Source organism: Hippopotamus amphibius, chromosome 5, assembly GCF_030028045.1.
Source record: "Hippopotamus amphibius kiboko isolate mHipAmp2 chromosome 5, mHipAmp2.hap2, whole genome shotgun sequence".
NCBI lineage: Eukaryota > Metazoa > Chordata > Mammalia > Artiodactyla > Hippopotamidae > Hippopotamus > Hippopotamus amphibius.
The window spans coordinates 140526581-140553480 of NC_080190.1; the positions used below are offsets into that span (position 1 = coordinate 140526581).

At 41.0% G+C, this 26900-nt stretch overlaps 1 protein-coding gene and 1 pseudogene across 7 annotated transcripts in view; both read left to right on the plus strand.

The window, feature by feature from the left end:
• Window positions 1-1734: 1734 nt before the first annotated feature.
• FZD6 (frizzled class receptor 6) overlaps window positions 1735-26900 on the plus strand; it is a 36188-nt gene continuing 11022 nt past the window's right edge. For 2 of the 7 annotated variants that reach the window (XR_009053761.1, XM_057735297.1), the window contains exons 1-3: window positions 1735-1893; window positions 2833-3165; window positions 26377-26573. Coding sequence is in view for 6 of the 7 variants with exons in the window: in XM_057735297.1 (XP_057591280.1) it covers window positions 2989-3165; window positions 26377-26573 (374 nt within the window). In the remaining variant the exon portion in view is untranslated. Of the gene's footprint in view, window positions 1894-2832; window positions 3166-5198; window positions 5294-26376; window positions 26574-26900 lie in introns of those variants that run through there. The other 5 variants (XM_057735299.1, XM_057735300.1, XM_057735301.1 and 2 more) reach the window with 5 other exon arrangements.
• On the plus strand, window positions 21366-24032 carry LOC130853429 (T-complex protein 1 subunit delta-like; annotated as a pseudogene).

A 26900-nucleotide genomic window follows, 5' to 3' on the forward strand; every position in this document is an offset into this window, starting at 1 on the left:
TTTCAACAAAGAGTGCTGGAACAACTGGACATGCACATGCAGAAAAAAAATCTGGTCACAAATCTTACATCTTTCACAAAAATTAGCTCAAAATCAATCACAGACCTGAATTTAAACACAAAACTATAAAACTCTTAAAAGATAACATAGGAGAAAACCTAGAACTCCTTAAGTTTGGTGAAGACTTTTTAGATACAACATCAAAGGCACGATCCATGAAAGAAAGAATTAACAAACTGGATTTCATTAAAAGTAATAATTTCCTCTCTGTGAAAGATGAGGTCTAGAGAATTGGATGTTAAACCACAGACTGGGAGAAAATATTTGCAAAAGATATATCTGATAAAGGATTGTTATCCAAAATATACACAGGACCCTTAAAACATAATCATAAGAAAACAACCCAATTAAAAAATAGGCCAAAGACCTTAACAAACATCTCATCAAAGAAGATATAGAGATGACAAATAAGCACATGAAAAAAATGCTCACATCATATTTCATCAGGGAAATGCAAATCAAAACAGAGATATCACTAAACACATATTAGAACAGGCAAAATCCAGAACATTAACAAAATCAAACGTTGGCCATGCATGAAACAACAGGAATTCTCAAGCATTGCTGGTGTGAATGCAAAATGGTATAGCCACTTTGGAAGACAGTTTGGCACTTTTTAAAAATTTATTTATTTATTTATTTTTATAAAACTAAATATACTTTTACCACATGATCCAGCAATCTGGTTCCTTGCTATTTACCCAAAGGAATTGAAAACTTACTTCTACACAAAAACCTGCACACAGATGTTTATAACAGCTTTATTCATAAGAGCCAAAACTTAGAATCAACCAAGATGCCCTTCAGTAGGTAAATGGTTAAATAACCTGTGGTGCATCCAGACAATGCAATACTATTTATCACTAAGAAGAAATGAACTATCAAGCCATGAGAAGACATGACGGAATATTGCTAAGTGAAAGCAGCCAGTCTGAAAAACTACATACTGTGTGATTCCACTGGAAAAGATAATGTATGACATTCTGGAAAAGACCAAACTTGGTGACAATAAAAAGATCTGGTGATTTTCAAACGTCAAGGGGGAAGGAGGGATGAATAGGGAAGCACTGTGAGATGATGCACGGCACGTTTGGTACTAAAAACTGGGTTGACTTCTAAAGCAGTTCAGCTTTGTATTACAGTTCTGCATCATTAAAGCATAGGACCTGCCAGGGCTGAAATCCCATTGCCACCTGTGCCTCCAGTTGGTGACCAGACTCTCTGAATTAATAAAAGGGTTTTTGTTTTTTGTTTTTGTTTTGTTGCTGTGTTCGTGTTTTTAAGACAGATACCCAGGAAGTTACTCTCCAACTAAGGTCACTTGGGCAACTGACTTTACAGAGCAAATTGGCCCCGTTTACGAATTCTTAGCGCCTGAAATTCAAAATAAATTGGGTTCTTCTAGAAAAAGCTTTATTTGGGAATCAGCATGAGTTTCAAAAAAACCCTTCTAGGCTGAATCCCTCTGGATGACACAAAAGAGACGGCAAAGTGGAGGGGGCTCCCTGGCCCAAGAGCCGGACCCCGACACCGCCACACCGTCCAACCCGGCCTGGCAGGGCAGGCCCAGAAGCCAGGCCCGCCGGCACTGCGCGGGCGGGGCCGGGCGGAGAGCCAGGGCCGCCGCCGCCGCCGCCGCCGCCGCCGCCGCGAGCCGAGACCTGCCCGCCCGACCTGGCGGCGCAGTCTCGCGGGATTGCTCAGCTCTCGCTCCAGGTGCGGCTCCAGAGGGGGCTAGAGCCCTGGACAGTCCCTGGAGCCGTCTCTGGTCGCGGGGGTCCGGTGGGCTGGACGGGGACGGGGAGGAACGGGCGCCTTCGACCGCCGCCCGAGGTGAGGGCCCTCGGGCTCCGGCTGCGCGGGCGGCCGCGGCCGGGCGGGTGCAGGGGGGAGCGGGGCGGGCCTCGAGGGGTGCGGGGCGGGGGGGGGGGGTCGCGCGCTCGGAGCCGCGGGTGCGGGGGAGGCGGCGGCGGGACGGGCCGCACCCGCCAAAGTTTCCCCGGAAGTTGGGGAAAGGCGATGCTGGTCCCCGCGGGGCCGGGGACGCTGCGCCCGGCGCTGGGCCTGGGGCAGGTGCCCGGGGGTGGGGTCGAGTTGCCCTGCCCGGCGCTGGAAGCCGGGGCACCGATGTGTGTTGGGGGGATGGGGTGAGGGGGGTGTGATTATTCTTGGCTCAGGGACCACAGCTTCCCTCCCACCGAGATTCCGTCGCGCAGCCGGGACAGCTTTGCTCATTTTCCTTTTCGGTGAGATAGCTACTCCCCCAGCCCTTGAACACTCTTTCGCTCCTCCGCGTAGGAATCCTAGACGTCTGCCTCTAGTTGGCCTTTTTAAAAACATAGAAGTATGTCTCCTGAAGGGTACCACAATAACTGGCCCTTTAGATTCTTTAAAGAATTTAAGAACTCATGAGGTCTTAAGGAATTTCCCTGGGACTCAGTTTTGTTGTGCGTAATAAGATATCCAACAGGGACTTTCAGATTTTACAATTTTATTAACTTATTCCCACCTCCACCATTTTCTTCACCTCACTCATCCAGTGCCCCTCTTCATACAGCACAAAGCCCCATCATCCATTCCTTAGAGATGAGACTTCCTCAGCAAGTGATAGATTCTGTGCCAAGGCAGGTGGAAGAGTATCTCGATGGGACGAAAATTTCCGTCGGTTTTAAGTGTTAGTACCTAGGGTGAAAATCTTAACTCTGCACTTTGACGTCTGCATTTGCGTCTGTGACAGATGTTGCTGATACACCCTTTTGGTTGCTTTTACAGTAACTGACCCAGAACTCGTTTTCAGGAAAAAGAGCTTCCTTCAAAATGGTAAAGTAATTACATGAGGAATTTGAACATTTTATCTTTGGATGGAAATCTGAGAATGAAGAGAGCAATTAATCCAAGCCATGTGGTAAAATTGGGAATTTAAGGAAAATGGAAACGTTTACATTTTTGTGGACATGTATTTTTCTACCCCTCGTAAGAGGGCACAGTCTTTTCACCTGTGAACCAATTACTGTTCCCAGATGTATGAAAATGGCCTACAACATGACATTTTTCCCTAATCTGATGGGTCATTATGATCAGAGTATTGCTGCTGTGGAAATGGAGGTGAGTAGTTCTTCGTATCTATATGGGAAAGTAGTTTATGCCCTGTTCTGGAATAAACTACAAATGGGACCTTTAAAAAAAAACATACACACAGGAAGGGATTTGAATAAATCCCTTTGAAAAGTAAATCTTCCTACTAACTTATGTTTATGTATATTTGTGGCCCTATTTAGTGGATTTGCTTAAGATCGGGTTCATTTTATATGAAGTATAGTTATGAATGATTTTGAAATATCTTGCTCCTGGCAAGTATTTTACTCTCCTGAGTCAATTATGATAGTAACTCTAGAAATGTGAATTCTGAATTTTTTCTAATCAATTGAATATATAATCTATATTGCCTGGACTAAAAGTGCTTGGACTACATATATTTTCATAAGTAGTTATGTTCACTTGGCTTTGTTTTCCTGAAGCAAATCAATGTCTAGAATATCTTGGGGCTGTAGATAGTGTTTTGCTAAAAACTTTTTTTTTTTTAAGTATACTGCTTAAGTATTCTTTGTAAGATACCTGTTTAGAGGGAAAAAAAAAACCAAACACGTCAGGGGAGGAGCAGAGTGACACTAAAGATTGCCTCAGGTGCCTCAGTTACCTGCCTCTGGTTTAGAGATGTGCGGATTGCTAGGGAGGTGTGGGAAGAAAGAGTTACCTGTAGAGACAAGAACCTGTCCTCTCTTACAGATCTGTTAGGTGGATAAATTTCATGAAGGAAAGAAGACAAATGTTTTGTAGTTTTCCTCCAGAAAAGCTGAGGATGGTAAACGCTTTCCCCCCTCAGATTGTTTCTAAGAGTTGAAACCGCAGCAATTTTAATATGGTCACAACTTTAGAAACTGACCAGACTTGATTTTGCAGCTTTTAAAGTCTTCCATTGTTGTTTAGTTGAATAGTTGTCCAGCTACCTCATTGTAGACTCATGTCTAAAATAGGAGAGCTTTTGAATACTAAGTTGAAGTACTTTAAAAAGATATTGCAAATTATATTACTGTAATTTTTCAGTGGTTTTTCAAACCAGTGCAAGGTATCATTTTGAACATTGAACAGATCATATGGTGAGACTTCCACTGGTTAATCAGAAACATTTTGATTGTTTAATCTGATTAAATAAAGTATGTAGTATGAGTAACTTCAAGGAATAATTATAACATTCACGTTTTCTCTGATAATATGTTTTATAACTCATATCTTACATAGTTCTTAAAAATTTTTTTAAATCTGGCCTCCTTTTGGTATAGTAGCTACATGGATTTTAAGTTTGAATTGACCTTATAAATTCAGATAATTTGGAGTTCCTATCATAGAGTACCATTATGAAGATAGGGAGAGATACATCCCTGCTATTAAATATTATAATTGAAAGAACTAGTTTTTGATCGAGTCATGTCTTTTTAAAACCAATTGTTTCTGACCCAAAGAAGGTTATTTTTCATTTAGTTAGCTTCTTTCCCAGGTAGTTTTGTGTCTGGACTTTATCAAGAAGGCATTTTTGTTCTTACCTCCTTTATTTGATTGCTGACATTGCTAATCTTTTCGTTATATAATCTACATTTTCTCTTAGCCTTTACGATTAAGTTTTATGCCATAAATCACACTTCAGTTGGTTTAAGGATATAAAAGGAAGCCATCAAGCAGCCATTTGATACCAGCATTAACCTAAGCTTACAAAAGAAGAAAAGGAAATGGAAAGGCAAAATATTATCAACCTAAGTCAGACTTTAAATCCCTATAAATTATCTTTTTGGTCCAATGTATTATGCTTTTCCTGTTGCCTTGTCCTTGTTTGTCCTTAGCCAGTGTCATTCTCTTTTAGTTCCTGTATTGAATGCCCCAAATTCTATAATTTGAAGGTTGTAAGTAACTTAAATATCATGCAGAACTTCTTATCCTCTTTTGTGCTATTGACCCATTCTCAGAATTTTAAAATTTAAGTAAAATAAGTAGGATTACAAAGGAAACCAATTATATTGAAATACACTTCTATTTATAGCCCAGGTTAGGAACCTTTGAATCTGTCATTATAGAGGTAAAGAAACTGAAGCCCAGAGAAGTTGTGATTTGTCCAAGATCTGAGCACTATAAACTGATGCAGTCTTCTCTGTCAACATGGACCATAATGTCGTCTTTAACGGTTTTTGTGGATTTTTCTTTTATCCTTGACTTTATTAGATAAAAAAGAAAATATTTTCTAAGATTAGAATGTCACGTGTTAATTTCAGTCTTTGCTGCTTCTTCCTAAACTTCATTTCAATAAAAATTAAGCTGGGAGATTTTTTTTAGCCTCTAATCATCTCTACCTTTCTCATCCATGCCTTGAATACAAAATCTCGTCAAAATTTGTAGATCAAAAATAAAATCCTTTGGCTTCAGTCTTTCCCCTCTGGTGGTGCCAAAGTGATTTTAGTAAAATGCAAGTGCAGTCCACTCGGGTTAAAACTCTTCCCCATTTCCCTAAAGCTGGAAAAATAAAGACCTGACTAGTGTGGCACCAAAGGTTCTTTATTTTCTATTTTTTTTTTGATTGTGTGATACAATATCAATATATAAAAATCAATTTATTTCCATACACTAGAAATCAAGGTTCTTTGTATGAGATCCTGCCTTCCTGTTAAGCTTCCCATCTCATCGCTTCTCATGTTACACACTCTGCTTTGGCCAAACTGACCTGTTTGTACAACTCAGATCCATATTACTCCCTCTCACTTCCATACCTTTGCACATATTGTATCCACTGCCTCCTGGGCTCAGATACCTACCCTTCCTTCTTCATCTGGTGGATTTCTTCAAGTCTCAGTTAAAGCAGTAACTCCCTGTCTAGAGAAGCATTCCTTTCACCTTTCTCCCAAGCGTAATCAGCTCACTGCTCTACACTCTGATACAACTGTTCTTGTTCTTAGCATGCTGTATTGTACTTATTTACGTGGCTCTCTCCCTAGCTTGCAAGGTTGTTGAGCCTACGCGTTTATGCATTTCTATCTCTAATGCCTTGTACCGTGTACAATGCCTTTGAGCATGGTAGATGTTCAATAAAAGCTGAAGAAAGGAGAAGGAGATGTTTCCTATTCTGATAAATCAGGAGTGAGAATTTTCCCTCCAAATCTTTACCTTCCACCTCTATCCTCTGCAGAGTCTAAATGAAAGGCACTAATCACTTGATATCCTCTCTGTTCTTTCCCATATTAGCTTGACACATTTGTTTTGAATTTATTTAAAGGATTAGATTTTTAACCATTTATATTTATTTATATGGAGTGAAAGAATTAATTTCTTGATTGGATCATTGTATTATAAACTATGTGTCTGATATCTTTTCAGACATTGTACTTTAGTACTTAATTTATAGTCCAGTCAAATACTAAATTATAACTGAATATACCTTAGCTTTTACTTTTAAAAAGTGTTTTATAGCTTTTCTAAAGAACTCATTGGGTTTTATACCTTCAACCCAACTGCCTTTGGCTCCTGCTGGTCCTGGTTGGATTTCCAGTGTTAACTATGAATTAATGTTAGGGTAAGGGGCTGAAGAATTATCTGATGATTATGGCAACCAGTTGTACCTTCTTAGCTACCAAGAGTTTCATGTAAGTCAAGAGGTCTATCTCCCTCCTCTTTTATGCCTTAGTTTTCATTATGTGCGATGGCTATCCTGTTGTATAGAATTTATAGCATTTGTGGTCGTTGCTGATCTGTGAGTATATGAGATGGTTTAGGGTAGTGGTTGTCAAAGTTTAATTCATAGACCAGCAGCTTGTGAGCTTGTTAGAAATGCAAGTTCATGGACCCCATCCCAACCTACTGAGTCATGAACTGTGAAAGTAGAGCCCAGGAAACTGTTTAACTGTCCAGGTGTTTCTTATGAGCATTAAAATTTGAGACCCACTGGTTTAGAGCAGGGAATGCAAACATTTTCTGTAAAGGGTGAATAGTAAATATTTTGGGCTTTGCAAAACATTCAGTCTCTGTCACGGCTATTCAACTCTTCAATTGTAGCAAATAACAAATGAGTGTGGATGTGTTTCAATAATACTTTATTAACAAAAACAGTGCATCATTTTTGGCCCACAGACTGTAATTTGCTGAACCCTGGTTTAAAGTACTTGCAAATGTTCTTAAGGATTACACACATAAAGCATGTAATAATCATTATTGTGCATTTGTATTAATATGTTGCCATGTGTTATATGTTATTTACTTTCCAGATAATTTTTTTAAATCAGTTTATCACAAACCAAAGGGTCTGACAGAGATATCCTCATCCTTTAGTTTTGTTTCAGAGATTGCTTGAAATAAGGGACTTTGATTTTTTTCCTTACTTTATTATCTGAGACCAAAGTCATTTGTATTACAAAGAGTTAATTTACAATTCTGAATAGTCAGTTGGCTTTGTAATGAAAAGGATGTAGTACAGTCTAACTCTCCCAAGTAGAAAAACAAATGGTTGCTGGTTTTCCATTGTGTTGCTTTTTGTTTCATAGCTAGAGCATTGTTTCTCAAATTGTGAGGTTGATGTCCCTTGAGAGACTGATTTCATGCAGAAAGACCTGAGACTGATCCAGGGAAAATGGAAACCGGAATATTGTATTTTTCTTTTTGAATTGCCTTCATTAAGCCCTAGGCAAAGCTAAGTCATGTATTGTGTTTGGAACAGCATGTGGTTGTTCCACTTTTGAACAGTCTAAAGGGAAGGGAGCCAAAAAAAGTCCTTTCCTTTCCACCTGTTAATACGCACTAGTAAAATGTCTCTATTCAGTTAAAAATAAAGGGATGGAGAAGAACTGTATAAGCAAACTTTTAAGAAAAAATATGTTTCTATTGGACACTAGTTTTTAAACACATTCATCTGCTTTTAGATGAGTCTAGTGTACCCCTCCTTTCCTTCTTATTCTCTGCTCTTCTACCCCATACAAAAGTAAAGAAAATGTTTAGTGTGACTAACCTCTTTATTTTTTAGGGAAGACTTTCTGAAAATAGGTGTACGTATTCTGAAAGTAAGCTATTGAGTCATTTAAAATAAAACAGATATGGAAAAGTGTTCCAGATCAGTTGTCTATATAGTGGCTACTGTTGGGTCTTAAATGTAGACGCTATAAGCTTACCTTCCTTTCTGACATTGTACTGCAGTAGTAGGGAAAGTACCTTGACTACTTCTGAGTCTACAGAATCAGGGTTAGACCTGTATGTGAACAGAGAACAGCATTTCTCCCGGGAGTCTCTGCTGAGAGGCACAAGGTTCCTAGGGCCATTCCTTGATATTCCACAGTCTAGGATATTATTAGTTATGCCTTCAGGAGAGCCTGTCCGCAAAGAGACATGGTTCTTTTAGACCATGGGAAGTCTGTTGTGATTATTACCTTTCCTTGAGAATGTGGCATGTAGATAATGAAGTTTTATTACTCTAGTTTGTATATTTGTTATGCATTCATTAATGTTTGTTGCGTGTACCTGAATGTGAATTATACTTTTTCAAGTTACAAGTTTTCTTCAAATAAATTCCCTGCCCCTTTCTCTCTCTCTCCTTCTTCTGGGACCCTTATAATGCAAATATTAGTATGCTCGATGCTGTCCCAGAGGTCTCTTAAATTAAACCATCCTCGTTTTTTAAAATTCTTTTTTCTTTTTCCTGTTCAACTTGGGTGATCTTTCACTACTCTGTATTCCAGTTCACTGATCTGATCCTCTGTATTATCTGAGCTACTATTGATTCCTTCTAGCGTATTTTTTCTTTGTTACTGTAGTCTTCACCTGTGTTTAGTTCTTCTTTATAATTTCAAACTTGATTAAATTCTTCATTGTGTTCATCCATTCTTCTCCTGAGTTCATTGAGCATCCTGTGATCATTGTCTTGAACTCTTTATCTGATAGGTTGTTTATTTCCATTTTACGTAGTTCTTCTTTTGAGGTTTTGTTCCTCCATTTGGAACGTATTCCTCTCTCTCTTCATTTTGCCAAATTCTTTGTGTTTGTTTCTATGTGTTAGGTCAGTTTTGTTTCCCAGTCTTGGAGAATTGGTCTTACATAAGAAACATGCTGTGGGGCCCAGCAGCATACTCCCCTCTGGCCACCAGAGCTCTATGCTCTAGGGGTGCCCACTGTGTGGGCTGTGTGGGCCCTTCTTTTGTGACAGGGCTAACTGCTGCGGGCACCCTGGTAGGTGGGGCTGGTCCCCGGCCTTGCTGGCTGCAAGTCCCTGCCTTGTGTGGTGGCTGCCAGAGGTAGTGGTACACCCCCACCACTAACAGGCTAGAGGGAAGACTCCAAAATGGTGCTTGTCAGCCCCAGTGTCCTTGTCGTGGAATGAGCTCCCCAAAATGGATGGCTCCAGTGTCTGTTTCCCCCAGGCGGTCCCAATTGCCTTCCGCCTCTCTGGGAGCCTCTCTAAGATAAGTAAGTGGGTCTGACCCATTCAGATTACTGCCTCTGCATTGGGACTTGGAGTGTATGAAGTTTTGCACGTGCCCTTTAAGAGTGGAGTGTCTGTTTCCTGCATCGCTCCAGCTCTGTTGTACGCAAGCCCTGCTGGCCATCAGAGCTAGACATTCTGGGGGTTCATCTTCCAAGTGCAGGACTCCCAGGCTAGAGAGCCTGATGCAGGATTCGGGCCCCTCACTCGCTCCTCAGGGAGAGCCTCTGTGATTGTGATAACCCTCCCCTTTGTGTGTTGCCTGCCCTGGGGAGTGAGTGTTGACTGTATTGTATTACTATCTCTCCTACCTGTCTTATTGTGGTTTCTTCTTTATATTTTTATTTAATTTATTTTTAAATTTTTATTTATTTATTTATTTATTTATTGGCTGCATTGGGTCTTCGTTGTGCTCAGGCTTTCTCTAGTTGTGGTGAGCGGGGGTTACTCTTCATTGCAGTGTGCAGGCTTCTCATTGTGGTGGCTTCTCTTGTGGGACACAGGCTCTAGGTGCATGGGCTTCAGTAGTTGTGGCACACAGGCTCAGCAGTTGTGGCATGTGGCTCAATAGTTGTAGCTCATGTGGGATTTTCCCAGGCCAGGGCTCGAACCCGTGTCCCCTGCATTGGCAGGCGGATTCTTAACCACTGCACCACCAGGGAAGCCCCCCTTCTTTGTATTTTTAATTATGGAAAACCTTTTCTGCTGGTCTTCAGATTGTGTTCATTGATAGTTGCTTTGTAAACGGCTGTAATTTTGGTGTGCCCATGGGAGGAGGTGAGCTCAGAGTCCTCCTACTCTACCATCTTGGCCACACTCTCTAAGTTACAGGTTTTAAATTAAAAAATTGACTCTTCAGTGGACAGGTTATTTTGTAGTACCAACCACTTACTGTATATCTGTCTAATTTCTAAAGGGAAGCTCTTTTGGAGAAATAGTTTAAAATTTGTAATGCTCGCTGCTAAGAACTACTTAAAAAATAACAAGTTTTCCATTGTGGAAATAATGCAAATTTCTGTTTTTAATTCTTTTCTTATGTTGCAGGCTCTGCTTTGCATTTTTTAAAAAAGAAATTGACTTGCCTGAGATTGGTCACATTCACGATAATAAGTGGCAGAACCTGCACCCCTTGATTATACAGTAGTCCATTAACATTCTCAAAGAATTTCTCAAGACTCTTGTAACCACTTTGACAGTATTTGCTCTGTGAAGTGTAAACATTTAAGGACCCCTTTACATCTTTAGTGAGTCTGTTGCCTAGCTACCAAGGCCCACCAGTTTTTTTTTCAATCATTTCTTAAACTTCTTCACTTTTTCTCAATTTTCATTACTATCACTAGAAGTTGACTTTCTTTCTAGTGACATTTTAAAGTAAGAAACAAAGCTCTTACCACTTCTTGAGAGTTACTGTGTATGTCACCATGAGTAGAAAGCACGAATCCTGAGCTGAGAATCAGATGCTTTACAGTCATTTGTGAAGTGCCTTCTTCCATGTACTGGGGGGATTCTGATTCATTCTTCAGAAAAGTGATATAACGTGCATCTTTAGTGCTAAGGGAGGCAAGGTACAGACAAGATACTGCCACAGGCCCTCTCTGCTTAGACTTAGCTTTATATATTTTTTAAAACCAAAATATTTTTCTTCTTTTGATCTCTCTATTAGCCTTTTAACCCAGAGTTCCTCTTCAAGATCTTATAGCACCAGCAACCCCAGGTCAGAATTGTCTGAAGGGCTCGTTAGAACACAGATCACTGACCCCACCTCCAGAATTCCCAAATCAGTAGGTCTGGAGTGGGATGGAGAACGTACATGTCTAAGAAATTTCCAGGGGATGCTGCTGCTGCTGCTTCAGGGAGCAGTCTTTGAGAATGACTGCTCTAAGGCAAGTTGTTGAAGATGTGTTGCTGTCCTCGCTAGGTGAAGGTATATTCCTTTTGGAGGAAGAAGCATTGGCCAGATTAGAACTGCATATGTGTTGCTAAGGCTGTACTGATTTGCTACATTAAAGAGACCACATCTGGAAACGTACCTTAGCTATCTGATTAAGGTTGCATAAGACCAAGTATTAATAACATACCCAGTTAAAATGGACAGGTGCCAAGGATTTCTACCCCTGCATCTATTTTTGATGATGTCACTCATCTCTGAAAGCCCCATCTGCAATATTGCTTTTGATTTTCTATCATGGTAGAGGGAGACCTCTAATGTTTTTTGTTTGGCCGCTTCAGCCATAAAAATGTTTATCCAGGAAGCCAGTATGGTGATTGTACTATTGTGAAACACAGCAATTTGAAGTATACACACATGGGCTTGGGAAATTACCCTGGGTTGGATTTGGGGTCTGTTAATTCGCATCCTCCTCTGGAGTTGCCCCTATGTAATCTGAAACTGACCCCCATACACAGAGGGCAGGGAGAGACTGAAGAAGAAGCAGACCACTCCAGATTGGTAGGTGGCAGATTTAATAAGCAAGAAAACTTTTATATGAGGCTTGTCGTGTGTGGCTACAAGATAAGTAGATCTCCACATCCGCCCGCCAGAATCTTATATAGAGGACTTCACTGGCCTCAGTCACACGTACCGTCCAGGTGCTCTGACGTGCAGGGAAGGCCAGTGAAACACACCTTCCAAGGACAGTAGAGGGGATGAGGGACTTCCGATTGCGAGGGTCCGGCTCATGGGTCAGGTCCTCTCGATTGTCTCCTCCCACAGGGTCCCACCAAGCCCCTGTCCAAAGCCCATTTATCATCTGACCTCCAAAAGCCCAGTCTCTGAAGCTAGCACATTGAATCTAGAATCAGTACATTCCTATCAGTATTAGCCCCATCTAAAATTTTGTTCTTTCCTCCATAATCCAGCACCCTCAAACCAATATAAATGTACAGTGTTTTACAAATAATGTATAATCCTTTTTTCAGATTTAATTTTGACGTGACCCTCCCACGGCATGGTGGGGTAGAACTCTTCTTATAGATCGAAGTGTGGTGGGAATGGGTTATAGGCTATTGATTTTCTTCTTAGAAAGTAAGTCTTTCAGATGAGGGCCTCAGCAGACCAGGGATGAGGGTGTGTTTTGAGGGCTGTGGGTTCAGAGTCCTGTGTGGGAACTCTGAACCTTGTGATGTATCCCTACTTCAGATCTTGAGGTCCCACTGCCTTCTTGTCACAGTATCACTGGATCTCCTATGTGAAAGGGAAGCAAATTTAAGTGATATAATTTGGCAACCTGCAGGATCAAACTGTGCCTTTGGTTTTCAGCTTCAGGCTTGAGATAGTAAAGTGGTACTGAGACCACCTGGACAGTATGTGTGACTGAGCCCATTGAAGGCCTCTGTATAAACTTTTAAGGTTGTGGCGGGCAGATGTGGAGATCTACTCATTTTGTGGCCACCCAGGACAAGCCTCGTATTTAAGTTTTCTTGCTCATTAAATCTGCCACCTACCAATCTGGAGTGGTCTGCCTCTTTTAATATTTCTGTTTCACTCCACACCTTGAGCCAAGAATTCAGGAATGCCAGTTTGTCACTCTCTTCCTAAGCCAAACAGTGCCCCTAGAAGCACTCACTTCAGCCCACAGTCCTTAAATACGTGATGCTCTTTATACCTTTCCCTGCTTCTCTGGCAGCAGCCGCTCAGCCTTGTCTTCACTGGGCACATCATTCTAAGAAGTTCTTTGAATCTGAGTGATTGCAGTTAATTGTTTTTCTACTGTATACCATCAGCTCTCAGATTTCCATCTTTAAATACTGACAGAGTGTTCACTTGCTTTTGGCCCCAGTTAGGCCAGAAGACCGGTTCTAGAATTCTCCCCCTTTCAGAAACTGAGGTCACTTACAACTCATTCTTTTTACAATTGCTATACCAGTTGGTCTTCTTGGTTGCAAACAGTAGAAACCAACTTTGACTAACTGAAGCAGAAAATGGATGGGTGTCGACTAGCTTGTCGGATCAATGGAGAGGCTGGAGAACCAGGGAGGAGCAGAGGGAACCAGAGCACAGCAAAGATCATGCTGTCAGATCAGTCAGTCATCAGTGCTAACGCCAGTGGACACTTCCTGAACCATTGTCCCTGGACACTTATTTTGGCACTGGTGGCATTATTGTTCCCACTGCAACTGCCTCAAATAATCTTGACTGTTCTTTTATACAAGAATCTCAGGGACTTCCTAGGTGGCGCAGTGGTTAAGAATCCACCTGCCAATGAAGGGGACACGGGTTCGAGCCCTGGTCTGGGAAGATCCCACATGCCACAGAGCAACTAAGCCCATGTGCCACAACTATTGAGCCTCTGCTCTAGAGCCCATGAGCCACAACTACTGAAGCCCACGTGCCTAGAGCCCATGCTCCGCAACAGGAGAAGCCACTGCAATGAGGAGCCTGTGCACCACAATGAAGGGTAGCCCCCGCTCACTGCAACTATAGAAAGCCCGTGTGCAGCAACGAAGACCCAATGCAGCCACTAAATAAATAAATTTATAAAAAAAAAAAAAAGGATCTCAATACCTGGAGCATCCAGCTGGCCAAGCTTGGATTATATGCCTATGTTTTTGTTGTCAGTTTGCATCCCTGCATCCATCCTTAAGTTTCTGTAGCATCCCACCTACGTTGAGAGTCCCCAAAATAGGACCGCTGGTTAGATGGAAGTGGAAATGTTCACTCTAAAGCTCAGTGCAAGACAGAGTTAATTAACAAGGAGAAAATTTAATCGTGGTAGCTAAAGTTGTTTTGAAATGTATGTCCAGCTCTGCTATTCAAGTCTTTGTTACCCTCTTCATAAACGTTTTGAGCCATAAAGTGTCCTTAGAGACCATCCAGTAGTTCATCATGTTCGTTTTACTCATGAATGCTCTGAGACTCAAAGACAGAAAATTATCTGCCAGAGGTGACACCAGTAGCTAATGACAGGGCTGGAACTAGAATTCCAATGCTGGCATTATTTCCAGCAAAGAATTATATAAAATACCCCACATATTTTGGTTCTCATTGTCTATATATCATAGTTTGGCTGTGGCTCTTCTTCAGAAGAGTGGTATAATTTGCCTTCTTAATTGTCCTCTTCTTCCTCGTCCTTGCTAGTACGAATAGTAACTACGACAGAATTTCTGCCAGGAACTGACCATTTTCTTAAAGGTGCCTACCTTTTATTTCTCTGAGTGTTAAAAATATAACCGACAGGACTATTTTAATTATTACTTAATGCTAGAATTTCAAAAGCAGTATTGATTTTTTTATGCTGTGATTAGTTATTGGATGAGTTTCTGAGCCTTCTTTGAGAATGAAATTTGAAAAGGAGAAATTCTTGTGTGAGATCGTGAAGGCTTTGGGTTACTGAGAGAGTTGAAGAAGGTGTGTCATTCAGCGGGGAGAGAGGGAACCAACTGAAGAGCCTAGAAAGTTTGAATCTTTGCTCAGTTGCTGGATTTACATAGCATTTACCATGCTAAATACTATTTTAATAATATGATATTCTGAGTATGAGATTAAGGACACAAGAAATGTCACGATGAGTCAGGTTACTAGTCTTTCTATCTCAGTCAAGGTTTGGTTCCTGAGAATGATACGTAGGACGTTTTATGGAAGAACATAAAAGATTCCTATCAAGAATTTTATTTAAACAGGGGAATATGCTCATTCTGTTTTTTCAACCATTTGGGATGAATTCAATAACAGGCTGACTACCCATTATTTAAAGTGCAATTATTTGTTCTAAAATTACCTGTTCCAGGGAATTCCCTGGTGGTCCAGTGGTTAGGACTTCACATTTCCTCTGCAGGGGACTTCCCCTGGTTGGGGAATTAAGATCCCGCAAGCTGTGCAGCACGGCCAAAAAAATTTTTTTTAATTAAATAGATAGACAGACAGACTGAAAAATTACCTGTTCCAGAATTACCTCGTTCAGGAGGTACATGTATCATCTGCAATATGATAAACATAGTTTGAGGTCTTATTGTCTTTGATTAATGTGTCCTGTGAACATGTGTTGAGTTTTGTTTCATGTTAGAAGATTCTCAGTCCTTTTTTGATACCTTCTTCCCCTTCATTCTTATTGCCATTCTCGCCTGTCTCGTGCTTTGGGGAAGGGTAATTGTCAGGGAGAGTTGGGGTTACAGAGGACAGATCTGGAGTCATATGGACCCAGGTTCCTCTCCTGGTTGTCACTTATTACTTACGTGACTGTAAAAGGTGCTCTTAGAGCCTCAGTTTCCTCATCTACAGGGTGGAGATAAGGACATCCCTCCCATAGGACTGTTGTAAAAAGAACTGGTAATGAAAAAGCACAGTGGCCTAGTTTGTGGTAGGTGCTGAATAGGTCAAAGCTCTCACTTATTATCAGTAGCATTAGCTCAGGAATAAGGGCACTTAAATTCTAATTCAGACTAGATTGGGGGATTTCAGTAAAAATTTCAGTAAGAAATTGATTCCATTTTCTCACTTGTAATCTGAGGGTTTGGATTAGGTCAGTGGTTTTCAAACTGTGATCTCTGGAGGTGCTTTGAGATCTCTGGTGGGGAAGGGGAGCAGTGTGAGGTGTCTCAGAGGGAGGGCTTCCTGTTCAGCCAGAGCAGCTGTGCTTTTATTTATTTCATATAGTAGGCTTCTTTGTATTAAAGAAAATATTCCTTGGCAGAACACACACACACACACACACACACACACACACACACACACACACACATTTTAAAAACAATAGACTTAAAAGTCTACTCAGGTCTCTTCCAGGTCTACAATTCTTTAGATCTATTAGTTTGCAACGGAGTTTGAACATTAGTGGCCTACACTGGCTCTCATCTGAAGACTTGTTTTGTTTGTCCTCTTCATTGGAGATTTCACATACAAATCCAGTTTCTGTTTTCTTACGAAAAATTGAAATACCTAACAGCTCTGTGCTCCCACTTTCCAATAACAGTCCACTAGAATTGAGTAGCGGCTGCTCGCCAACCACTCCTACTGTCTTATACACTTTTGAATTTATCTGCCTGGCCACTGAAGGTATTTGAGTTTTCAGCATCTGATTTATCCCTGCAGATTGCATGAAGAGCAACATTGTTGGATTAACCAGTGTTGGCACTCTAGAAGAATTAAACAGAGGATGTGACTTGCCATGTTTGCCCCATAAGAAAATTGTTTTCCTATAGCAAAACATACATGTGTTACTTTCATTTTGTCCGCCCTGGACGATAATAGTTCTTAAGTGCTGACCATTGGTTTATTTATAGCTATTGCAAAATAGCTTCTGAGTTGGAAGAATTAAACACAGTGTGTTTTAATTCTTTTCATCATAAGATCTGATTACCAGACACTCAGAATTTATAGGAACTAGACTTACCTGGGACAGTAAACAAAGAGGTAAGTGCTGCCAGTTGCCCGTGCCTCCCCTTCTTCCACCTCAGTCCCGGAGGAGGATGCTCACACAAGCTGGGGGTTCTCCCCCTCAGGACAGAGAAAATTGAGAAAAGTCCTCTACTCTTTGCTCTCCAACAAGCTCCTGTTAGGCGGCAAAGGTTTAGGCCTCAGCACCATTCAAATAATAGAGATACAGTGTGTAACCGTGACAGCCCTGTCTTTGCTCAGTCACTTTGCCCCAGCAGGGCAGGGTGAACTCTCCACTGGTCCAAAGTCCTCCACAGCTCTTGTCCTCTAATTGTTGTGTGTGGGTTCTGTATGTGCCCTTTAAATCAGACTTGTTAATTGTAGTGTTGTAATCACATCTCTTATTTACTTATTAATTTTTTTGTCTGCTTGGCCTTTCATTTACTAAGAAACATGCCTTGAAATTTCTCATTGTGATCATGGAATTGTCCACTTCTCCTTGTAGATTTGTTGCTTTTCATCTTATATATTTTATTAGATATATGCAGTGCTCAGCAATGCATTTTAAAGTATATCTGTTGCAGTTTATCTAGAAATCTGAATGTTTTGTGGCCAGAGATATTTAATTGGTCACAGTGCTGAAAGTAGAAATCCTCCTTCTCCTTTTTATTTTTCAGAGATGTCTCAGTGTTCATCGCTCACGAATGAGACCCTTTCCCTGTTTTTTTTGTACAGCTATATATTTTCTTTTTCATCTTTAAACATTTTCTGACATTTTAGCGGCATTTGGAAAGGAAGAAGACATTAATATATAAGTTCAGTGTGTTGAATCAGATTTTTTAAATTAATTCATTAATTAATTTACTGGCTGCATTGGGTCTTCATTGCTGCACACGGGCTTTCCCTAGTTGTGGTGAGTGGGGGCTACTCTTTGTTGTGGTGTGCAGCCTTCTCATTGCAGTCGCTTCTCTTGTTGCAGAGCACAGGCTCTAGGTGTGCAAGCTTCAGTAGTTGCAGCACGTGGGCTCAATAGTTGTGGCGCACGGGCTCTAGAGCGCAGGCTCAGTAGTTGTGGCGCACAGGCTTAGTTGCTCTCGGCATGTGGGATCTTCCTGGAGCAGGGATCGAACCCGTGTTCCCTGCATAGGCAGGCGGAATCTTAACCACTGGGCCACCTAGGAGATCTTTGAATCAGATTTTTCATCTTACTCTGCATGTTCACTATGGATAATTTCATTCAGTTATCTCAGTTACTGTTTTTATAATGATGACTTCCAAATCTATGTTCTTAACCTGAGGTCTCTTGCCTGCAGAGCTCTATTTATTTAACTTCCTCTTAGTAGATATCCATACTCAGATGTCCCAGGGCACTTTATACTGTCCATCAACAGGTGAATGGATAAACAAATTATGGTATAGCCATACTGTAGAGTACTACTCAGCAGTTTGAAAGAACGAAGTATTGGTACACAGGACAGCAGGATGAATCTCAAAATGATGCTGAGTGAAAGAAGCCAGACAAAAAAGAATATATACTGTATGGTTCTCTTTATGTAAAGTTCCAGAAATACCATTCTGTAGTGACAGAAGACAGATCAGTGGTTGCCAGGGAAGGTTATAGGTGAGGGAGGGGGTGATGATGAGAGAGGAGATAGGCAGGAGGGATTACCAAGAGGCAAGAGGAAACTTCTTGTAGTGATGGATAAATTTGTTACCTTGGTTATGGTAATGGTTTCAAAACCCATCAAAGTGTGCACTTTATACATGTTCAGTTTATCATACATCAGTTATATCTGAATAAAGCTGGAGAAAAGCCCTCAGTATTAAAGACTTTTAACAGAAAAACAATAATCCCTGCCCAGGGTTCTCTATCCCCACCCGGTTCTCCTCCCCACTGGCAGCCTCGTTGAACTGTTTTAGGTGTTCCTCTGCTACACAGGCCTTATTCTACCTAATATGCTTAGTCTGTTATTTTGATTCATCAATTTAGAATTTCAGGCAGTATCTTTTTAGTCTTTTAGTCTTTCCTTCATTATGGTAGTTGATAATTTATTTCCCTTACTTTACCACTTTTATTACAGTTTTTTTCACTGCTGAATCAAGTAGCATACACTTCAATTGCATTTATTTCCGTAATACCCACCCGCTACATAGTTAATGTAGCAATTGCATTTTTCCCCATTTGCTTTGTTTTCTGTGTACCTGTGGCTAATTTTTTTCAGATGTCCCAGCAGACTTATTAGGCATATAACAATAATTATCGCAGATGTTCAGACTATCATAATCTGTCAGTTCCAGTCCCCCACTCCCATCCGCTTGGAGATCTTCCTTCAGCTGTCTGTCCTTCTGTCAATGTGCTCTGACTGCTTTCTGGTCTAGATCCATACCTGTCCTGCTGTGGCTTCCTCTTGCCATTCTTAGTGTTGGATCAACTAACTCCTAAGTCCCATGTCATTTTCCTTCCTGCTTTATTCATATACTCCTTCAGTTGGTTTTAGGAATATTACATCTTCTAGTTGCTTCCTAAAAACGCATATTTGAAAGTTTAAAATTTTGCTTCCTTACAGGGCCAGAAAAGTCATTATTTTACTGTCACCTAAACGTTTGGTTGGGTATAGAATTCTAGTTTGAAAGTAATATTCCTTCAGAATTTTGGAAGTTATTTCTGCAGTGTCTTCTAGCATCTGCTATTATCATATATTCAGAATTTAATTTCTTTGCATGTGACCTGTTTTTTTCTATCTGGAAATATTTATGATCTTGTCTTTATTGTGATGCTCTGAAATTTTTTGACATGCCTCTTCATTCATTCATTGCTCTGGATAGCTATTATTTATCCAATAAATATTTACAGAGAAATCACTACATACACACTACAGACACACATAGAGTTCTAGGCACTGTGGATACAGTAGTAAAAAAAAAATAGACAAAATGCCTTCCGCTCATGGAATTTACATTCTAGCAGTAAAGGCAGAAATTAAGAAAGAAACTAGTGAATATATAAACTAGTAATAGAATGAAATGTCAGATAGTGATAAGGACAGTAAAGAAATACAAAACATAATAATGGAACAGAGAATGACAGTATAATTTTTGATGTAGGGTGGTCAGGAAATGCCTCTCTGAGGTGACAGTTGAGCAGAGACCTAGTTGAGCAGAGACACAAGCCATGTCACTTACCTGGTGGAAGAGTGTTCTAGATGAAGGGAACAGCAAAAGCAAATCCTGGTGCAGAAATATACATGGAATGTTGAGAGGCAAAAAACCAGTTTGGTGGAATGGAGTAAGAGAGAGTTAGGAAATGAAACTGGAGACATAGCCAAGGGCCAGGAAATTTAGGTCCTTATAAGACTTGGTAGGGACTTTGAAATTTTTCCTCTTGGGGTCTTTTGAACAAGGACAAACTTGCATTTTAAAGAATCACATTGGTAGGAGTATGAATTGGTACAAGAGTGGTAAGTAGTAAGACCTGTCAGGAAGCTATTTCAGTGGTCTAGGTGAAATATACAGGGCTTAGATATAGTAACTTAATAACAGTGAGAAATGGTCACATTTGAAATATATTTTGAAGGGAGAGCCAATAGGATTTGCTGATGGATTGGATATGGGGTGAGAGAAAGAGAGGAGTAGAGGATGAATCTTTAGATTCTTGACCTGAGTAACTTGGTGAATGGTGGTACCACCTTAGTGAGATGGGGAGGCTAAGGGAGTGTTTGGGGAATAGGGTGCAGTGGGTTTGGGTTGTGTTTTGGACATGCTGGGTTTGAGATGCGTGTTGACAGCCAAGTGGAGTTGTCCAGAAGGCAGATGGTCATTCAAGTCTAGGGTTCACAGGAGAGATGGAGGCCAGAAATAAATTTGTGACTCCTTCTTGTACAGTTGGTACTTAATACCATGATTCTAAATTAGTTTCTCCTGAAGAGTGGGTATACATAGGGTAGAGGTCTGAGAATTGAGCCCTGGAGCGCTTCAATATTTATAATTGGGAAATGGAAAAAATTAAAAAAGGAACAGATGGTGAGATCCATGGGAATCCAGGAAAATTCCTTTTCTAGAAGCCAACTGAGAAAAGTATCTCAGGAGGAAGGCAGGATCCACTGTGTCAAATGTTAAGAGTTGAGTACGATAAGGACTCAGAATTGATCATTGGATTTGACAATTTGAAGTTTATTGGTAACTCTGACAGCAGTTTCACTGAAGTATGGGGACAAAACCTGATTGGAGAGTGGGCTCAAAAAATGGAAGGCCGCTTTCTGGAAGCTTTGTGAAGGCGCTGGGCGCTTACCCTTAGTCCTCATCCAGCTGGAATCTGTGTCCATTCAACCTTCTTGAGCTCACGCAGACCCATCCAAGCTGGCCATGCTGGAGAACATAGCCGCCCCGAAGCGGGCCGCCCGCCGGGGCTGCTGGCGGCTGCGGGAAGAGGGTGTATGAGCACCGCGATAAGCCAGCCCAGATCTGCTTCAGCAGCATCTCCGCGGCCAAAGCTGTTGCTGATGCTATTAGAACAAGCCTTGGACCAAAAGGAATGGATAAAATGATTCAAGATGGGAAAGGCGATGTGACCATTACCAGTGATGATGCCACCATTCTGAAACAAATGCAGGTGTTACATGCAGCCGCCAGCATGCTGGTGGAGTGTCTAAGGCTCAGGATATAGAAGCAGGAGATGGCACCACATTAGTGGTCATTACTGCTGGCTCTCTCTTAGATTCCTGTACCAAGCTTCTTCAGAAAGAGCCTCATCCCACCATCATTTCTGAGTCATTCCAGAAGGCTTTGGAAAAGGGTATCGAAATCTTGACTGACATGTCTCGACCTGTGGAACTGAGTGATAGAGAAACTTTGTTAAATAGTGCAACCGCTTCATTGAACTCAAAGATTGCCTCTCAGTATTCAAGTCTCCTTTCTCCAATGCGTGTAAAGGCAGTGATGAAAGTGATTGACCCAGCCATAGCTACTAGTGTAGATCTTAAAGATATTAAAATAGTTAAGAAACTTGATGGGACAGTTGATGACTGTTAGTTGGTGGAAGGTCTGGTTCTTACTCAAATGTGGCAAATTCTGGCATAACCAGAGTTGAAAAGGCTAAGATTGGGATTATTCAGTTCTGCTTATCTGCACCCAAAACAGATATGGACAATCAAATAGTAGTTTCTGACTGTGTCCAGATGGACCAGGTACTATGAGAGGAGAGAGCCTATATTCTAAATTTAGTGAAGCAAATTAAAAAAACAGAATGTAATGTTCTTCTCATACAGAAGCCTATTCTAAGAGATGCTCTTAGTGATCTTACCTTACATTTCCTGAACAAAATGAAGATTATGGTGGTTAAGGGTATTAAAAGAGAAGACATTGAATTCATTTATAAGACTGTTGGAACCAAACCAGTTGCTCATGTTGACCAGTTCACTGCTGACATGCTGGGATTGGCTGAGTTAGCTGAGGAGGTCAACTTAAATGGTTCTGGCAAACTGATCAAGATTACAGGCTGTGTAAGCCCTGGAAAAACAGGTACAAATTGTTGTTTGTGATTCTAACAAATTGGTGATTGAAGAAGCTGAGCATTCCATTCATGATGCCCTGTGTGTTATTTGCTGTTTAGTGAAGAAGGGAGCTCTTATTGCAGGAGGTGGTGCTCCAGAAATAGAGTTGGCCCTGCAATTAACTGATAACTCACGAACTACTGTGTTCGTGCTTTTGCAGATGCTATGGAGGTCATTCCATCTATTCTAGCTGAAAATACTGGCCTGAGTTCCATTTCTACAGTAACAGAACTAAGAAACCAACATGCCTGAGCTTCCCTGGTGGCGCAGTGGTTAAGAATACACCTGCCAATGCAGGGGACATGGGTTCGAGCCCTGGTCCGGGAAGATCCCACATGCCTTGGAGCAACTAAGCCCGTGCACCACAACTACTGAGCCTGTGCTCTAGAGCCCGTGAGCCACAACTACTGAAGCCCGCGCGCTTAGAGCCCGTGCTCTAGAAAAGAAGCACCGTAATGAGAAGCCCACACGTGGTGACAAAGAGTAGCCCCCACTCACCACATCTAGAGAAAGCCTGTGCACAGCAACAAAGACCCAACACAGCCAAAAACAAAATAAGTAAAATAAACAGTTAAAAAAAAAGAAAAAGAAACCAACATGTCCAAGGAGAGAGAACTACAGGCATTAATGTCCAAGAGGGTGGTATTTCCAACATACTGGAGGAACTGGTTGTCCAGCCTCTGTTGGTTTTAGTCAGTGCACTGACTCTAGCAACTGAAACTGTCCAGAGCATTCTGAAAATTGATGATGTGGTAAACACTTGGCAATCTGGATAACACTGGCTAACTGGCACCATCATGACCACTAATAGTGCAGCTGGAGTTGAAGAGTACGTTGGCATTCCTTGTTGTCTGGAAAATTGTTTCCTTTATGAATTTCTGGGCCCTGTCTTCCAATTAGCATTTGCTTGAAATTGTATTGACACAATTTAATGAAAATATTAAATATGTGGTTTCCAAAAAAGAAAAAGAAAATGGAAGAAAAGAATTGGAGAACGTGAGTAAAGACAACTGTTTTCAGGGGTTTTTTTTCTATAAAGAGGAAGAGAAAAATGAAATAATAGCTGGGTGGGGGTGGGAATGTGGAGTCCAGGAAAGATTTTTTTTATTATGGAGAGAGATAATAGAGTCCATTTGTATGATGGGGGAGTCACTGTAATGTAGAGGGGGGACATTATTGCAAGAACAGGAGATAGTTACCAGAGCAAAGTCCTTGACTAGAGAAGCGGGAAGGGATCAGTGTGCAAATGGAAGACTTGGCTGGGTAGGAGTTCAAGCTGCTAGCCATTGAAACAGTGAAGGCAGAGAATGTGGATAAACGTGCAGTTAGGCTTCTTACCTTTGTGAGAGAATAAGGAAATTGTCTTCTGGTTATTTGTGATTTCTCCGAGAACTGGGAACAAAATCAGCAGCTGAGAGGATGGGGTGTGGAATTGGGGGCTTGAAAAAAGAGGAAAATGTGAGAGACGTCTCTGTAAAAGAGAGTTAGCTGACTGACGTTTCAGCCCAGAAATGCTTTAGTAGCAGGATTGCAGCGTGCCGCCAGCTTTTTCCGTGTAGAAACTGGTATCCTTCCGTTCTGAGAAATGTTCTTAAGTTCTCTCTTTGATTATCACCCCCACTCCCATTTTCCTTGTTTCTTTCTGGAAGTCCTTTAGTCAGGGGTTGGACACTTGGACTGATCCTCCTGTTGTCTGTCTCTTCCTTCAGCTGTATCTTGTAATCCTTCTCTAGAGTGTTTAATTTCAGCTATCTTATTATTTTTAAATTTTCCGTAGCATCTTATTCTCTTTTAATGGAAGCGATAGCTTTTCATTTGTTATTAAGGGCTTTGTTTGTTTTGTGATTTGTTTTGTTTTCTTCTGTTCCCTGCATAGTCTCTGTTTCCTCCAAATTTCCTTTGATCCGCTTTTTTTAAAAAATAAATTTATTTATTTATTTATTTATTGGCTGTGTTGGTTCTTTGTTGCTGTGCACAAGCTTTCTCTAGTTGGACAAGTGGGGGCTACTCTTCATTGTGGTGCGCAGGCTTCTCATTGCAGTGGCTTCTCTTGTTACAGAGCATGCGCTTCCAGGTGCACATGGGCTTCAGTAGTTGTGGCACATGGCCTCAGTAGTTGTGGCTCGCGGGCTCTAGAGCACAGGCTCAGTAGTTGTGGTACACTGGCTTAGTTGCTCAGCGGCATGTGGGATCCTCCTGGACCAGGACTCAAACCTGTGTCCCTTGCATTGGCAAGGGGATTCTTAATCACTGCACCACCAGGGAAGTCCCCGCTTGCTTGTTTTGATCTTTGTCTCTCGTGATGCGTTCTTGAAAAGCCTGATAATCCTTGGCTGCCCATTTATGTTTGTGTGGGGAACTGAAAAGCTCTGTGTGTGAACGGGGCTTGTTCCTAAGTGGGCTTCTTAGTGACGTGAGCTTGAGGTCGACTAGTTTTATCATTGTCAATGTGTAGAGGTCTTTTCTCCAAGACTGTTGGGTTTTTTCAGAGATTGGGGTGGTAGGTGTATGCCTGTTTGCCAGCCTTTTGGGAATAGAGCAGTAAAAGAAGGTGAGGGCTTCCTGTTTCCGTAGGTAGACTGTTAGTCCCCCTCTCGTCACTGTGAATTGTATCAATCCTTCTGTCCTGCTCTGTGCCTAATACCCAAGTGCAGAACATCTCTAGTGCCATCTCTTCTGGAAACAACCCTGGTAGAATGTGGTGGTCATCTGGCTGCCTGGGTGGGGGTGGGGGAGTGACATGGTGAGGAACTAATTTGTAAACACTCCTCCAATTTCAGCCTTTTATGCTACTCGCTTCAAAGAACCGAGTCTCTCAGATTCTTTAGGGCAAATCAGCTCATTCTCATACGAATCCCTCCACTCCAACTTTGTCCCATTAAGTCACTTATCACTCCTCTAATAGCTTTCTGTCGCTCAAACTTAGGGGCTTTCTTTTTTGTTGTTTTCATTTTTGTTCTTTAGAAAACTCAGATGTGCTAATGTAGTTTCTCTTGTCCACTTATTCATGCATTGGTACCTTCTATTGTCCTGTTAGTAAGGAAGCGAGGAGGAGGGACCGGAAATAAACACGTGCTTGGTCTGCCATGTTTTTGTAGAACCTATCCACACTCTCTAAAGGGTAATCCTCACAATAACTGATGTTTATTGAGTACTTAACTGTGTGCCAGACACTGTTCTAAATGCTTTACATTTATTAATTTAGTTTTATAATGATCTTGTGAGACAGGTACTATTATTATTGCCATTTTACAGATGAAGAAACTAAGGCACAGAGAATTTAAGTAACTTGCCAAAATACCCAGTAAATATGGAGCCACCATTCAAACTCAGGTGTCAGACTGTAGAGACACCTCCTGCTTAAAACTCTCCCATAGTATCCCATTCCTTATTTTAAAATCCAAGCAATTTAGTATGTCATCCATGCTCGCCATGATCATGTCTGGAGAACCTCTCCAGACTCATCTCTGTTTACTGCCTCCTTGACTCCATCCTTGACTTCACCTCTTTGACCTTATGTTCTAATTATACTGAACTTCTTGCCCCGCATACACCATGTTCTTGTGATCCTTGTGCCTTTTTTCATGCTGTTCTTTCCACCCCAAATGTTCCTTTATTCTCCAGAATGCTCAGTATAGTGTTAAGGTATTTCAGCATATACTTACAAATAGAATATCTGTATAGTCTATTTTATCCAGCAGTCAACTCATACTTTTGGTTTGTTTTGATTTAGCATGTCTTCTTGAAAGATACGTAATTGAATAAAATAGTATTCTACTGTGTATGAAGGGTTCTTCTGTCTAACTAAACAAAATTATCTCCTCAAAATCTGATTGTATTGAGAGGGAGATTTAAAGATTCTTTTGGAGTCTTAAGTGAAAAAGTGTATACTAAAAAATTCATTTGTTATATTAAAATGTTTTCTAACCTTATCTTACTGTTTTTCTTAATAGCTTTTTCTTCCTCTTGCAAATCTGGAATGTTCACCAAATGTTGAAACTTTCCTTTGCAAAGCTTTTGTACCAACCTGCACAGAGCAAATTGATGTGGTTCCACCCTGTCGTAAGTTTTGTGAGAAAGTGTATTCTGATTGCAAAAAATTAATGGACACTTTTGAGATCCGATGGCCTGAGGAACTTGAATGTGACAGGTAAATTATGTTTTCAGCTGAAAGCTACTGATGATATTTTAATATTGGTATTAATTCTCCAGAATGTTAGTGACAGGCTTTCATTATTTCAGTGAACAGCTGTTTATTGCACACTTAATATATGTTAGGCACTTACTGTATATCAACACTGTGCACAGTGGTGAGCAAAACCAGGTTTAGTTCTGGTTTTCGGGGAACTTACAGTGGGCTGGGAGGAACAGAGAGTAATCAGAGAATCATAAAAATAAATGCAAAATTACAGCTGTGCTAATACAAGTTTTATGGGAATATGTGATGGCGCATTTGAAATAGGCCTTATTATCAATT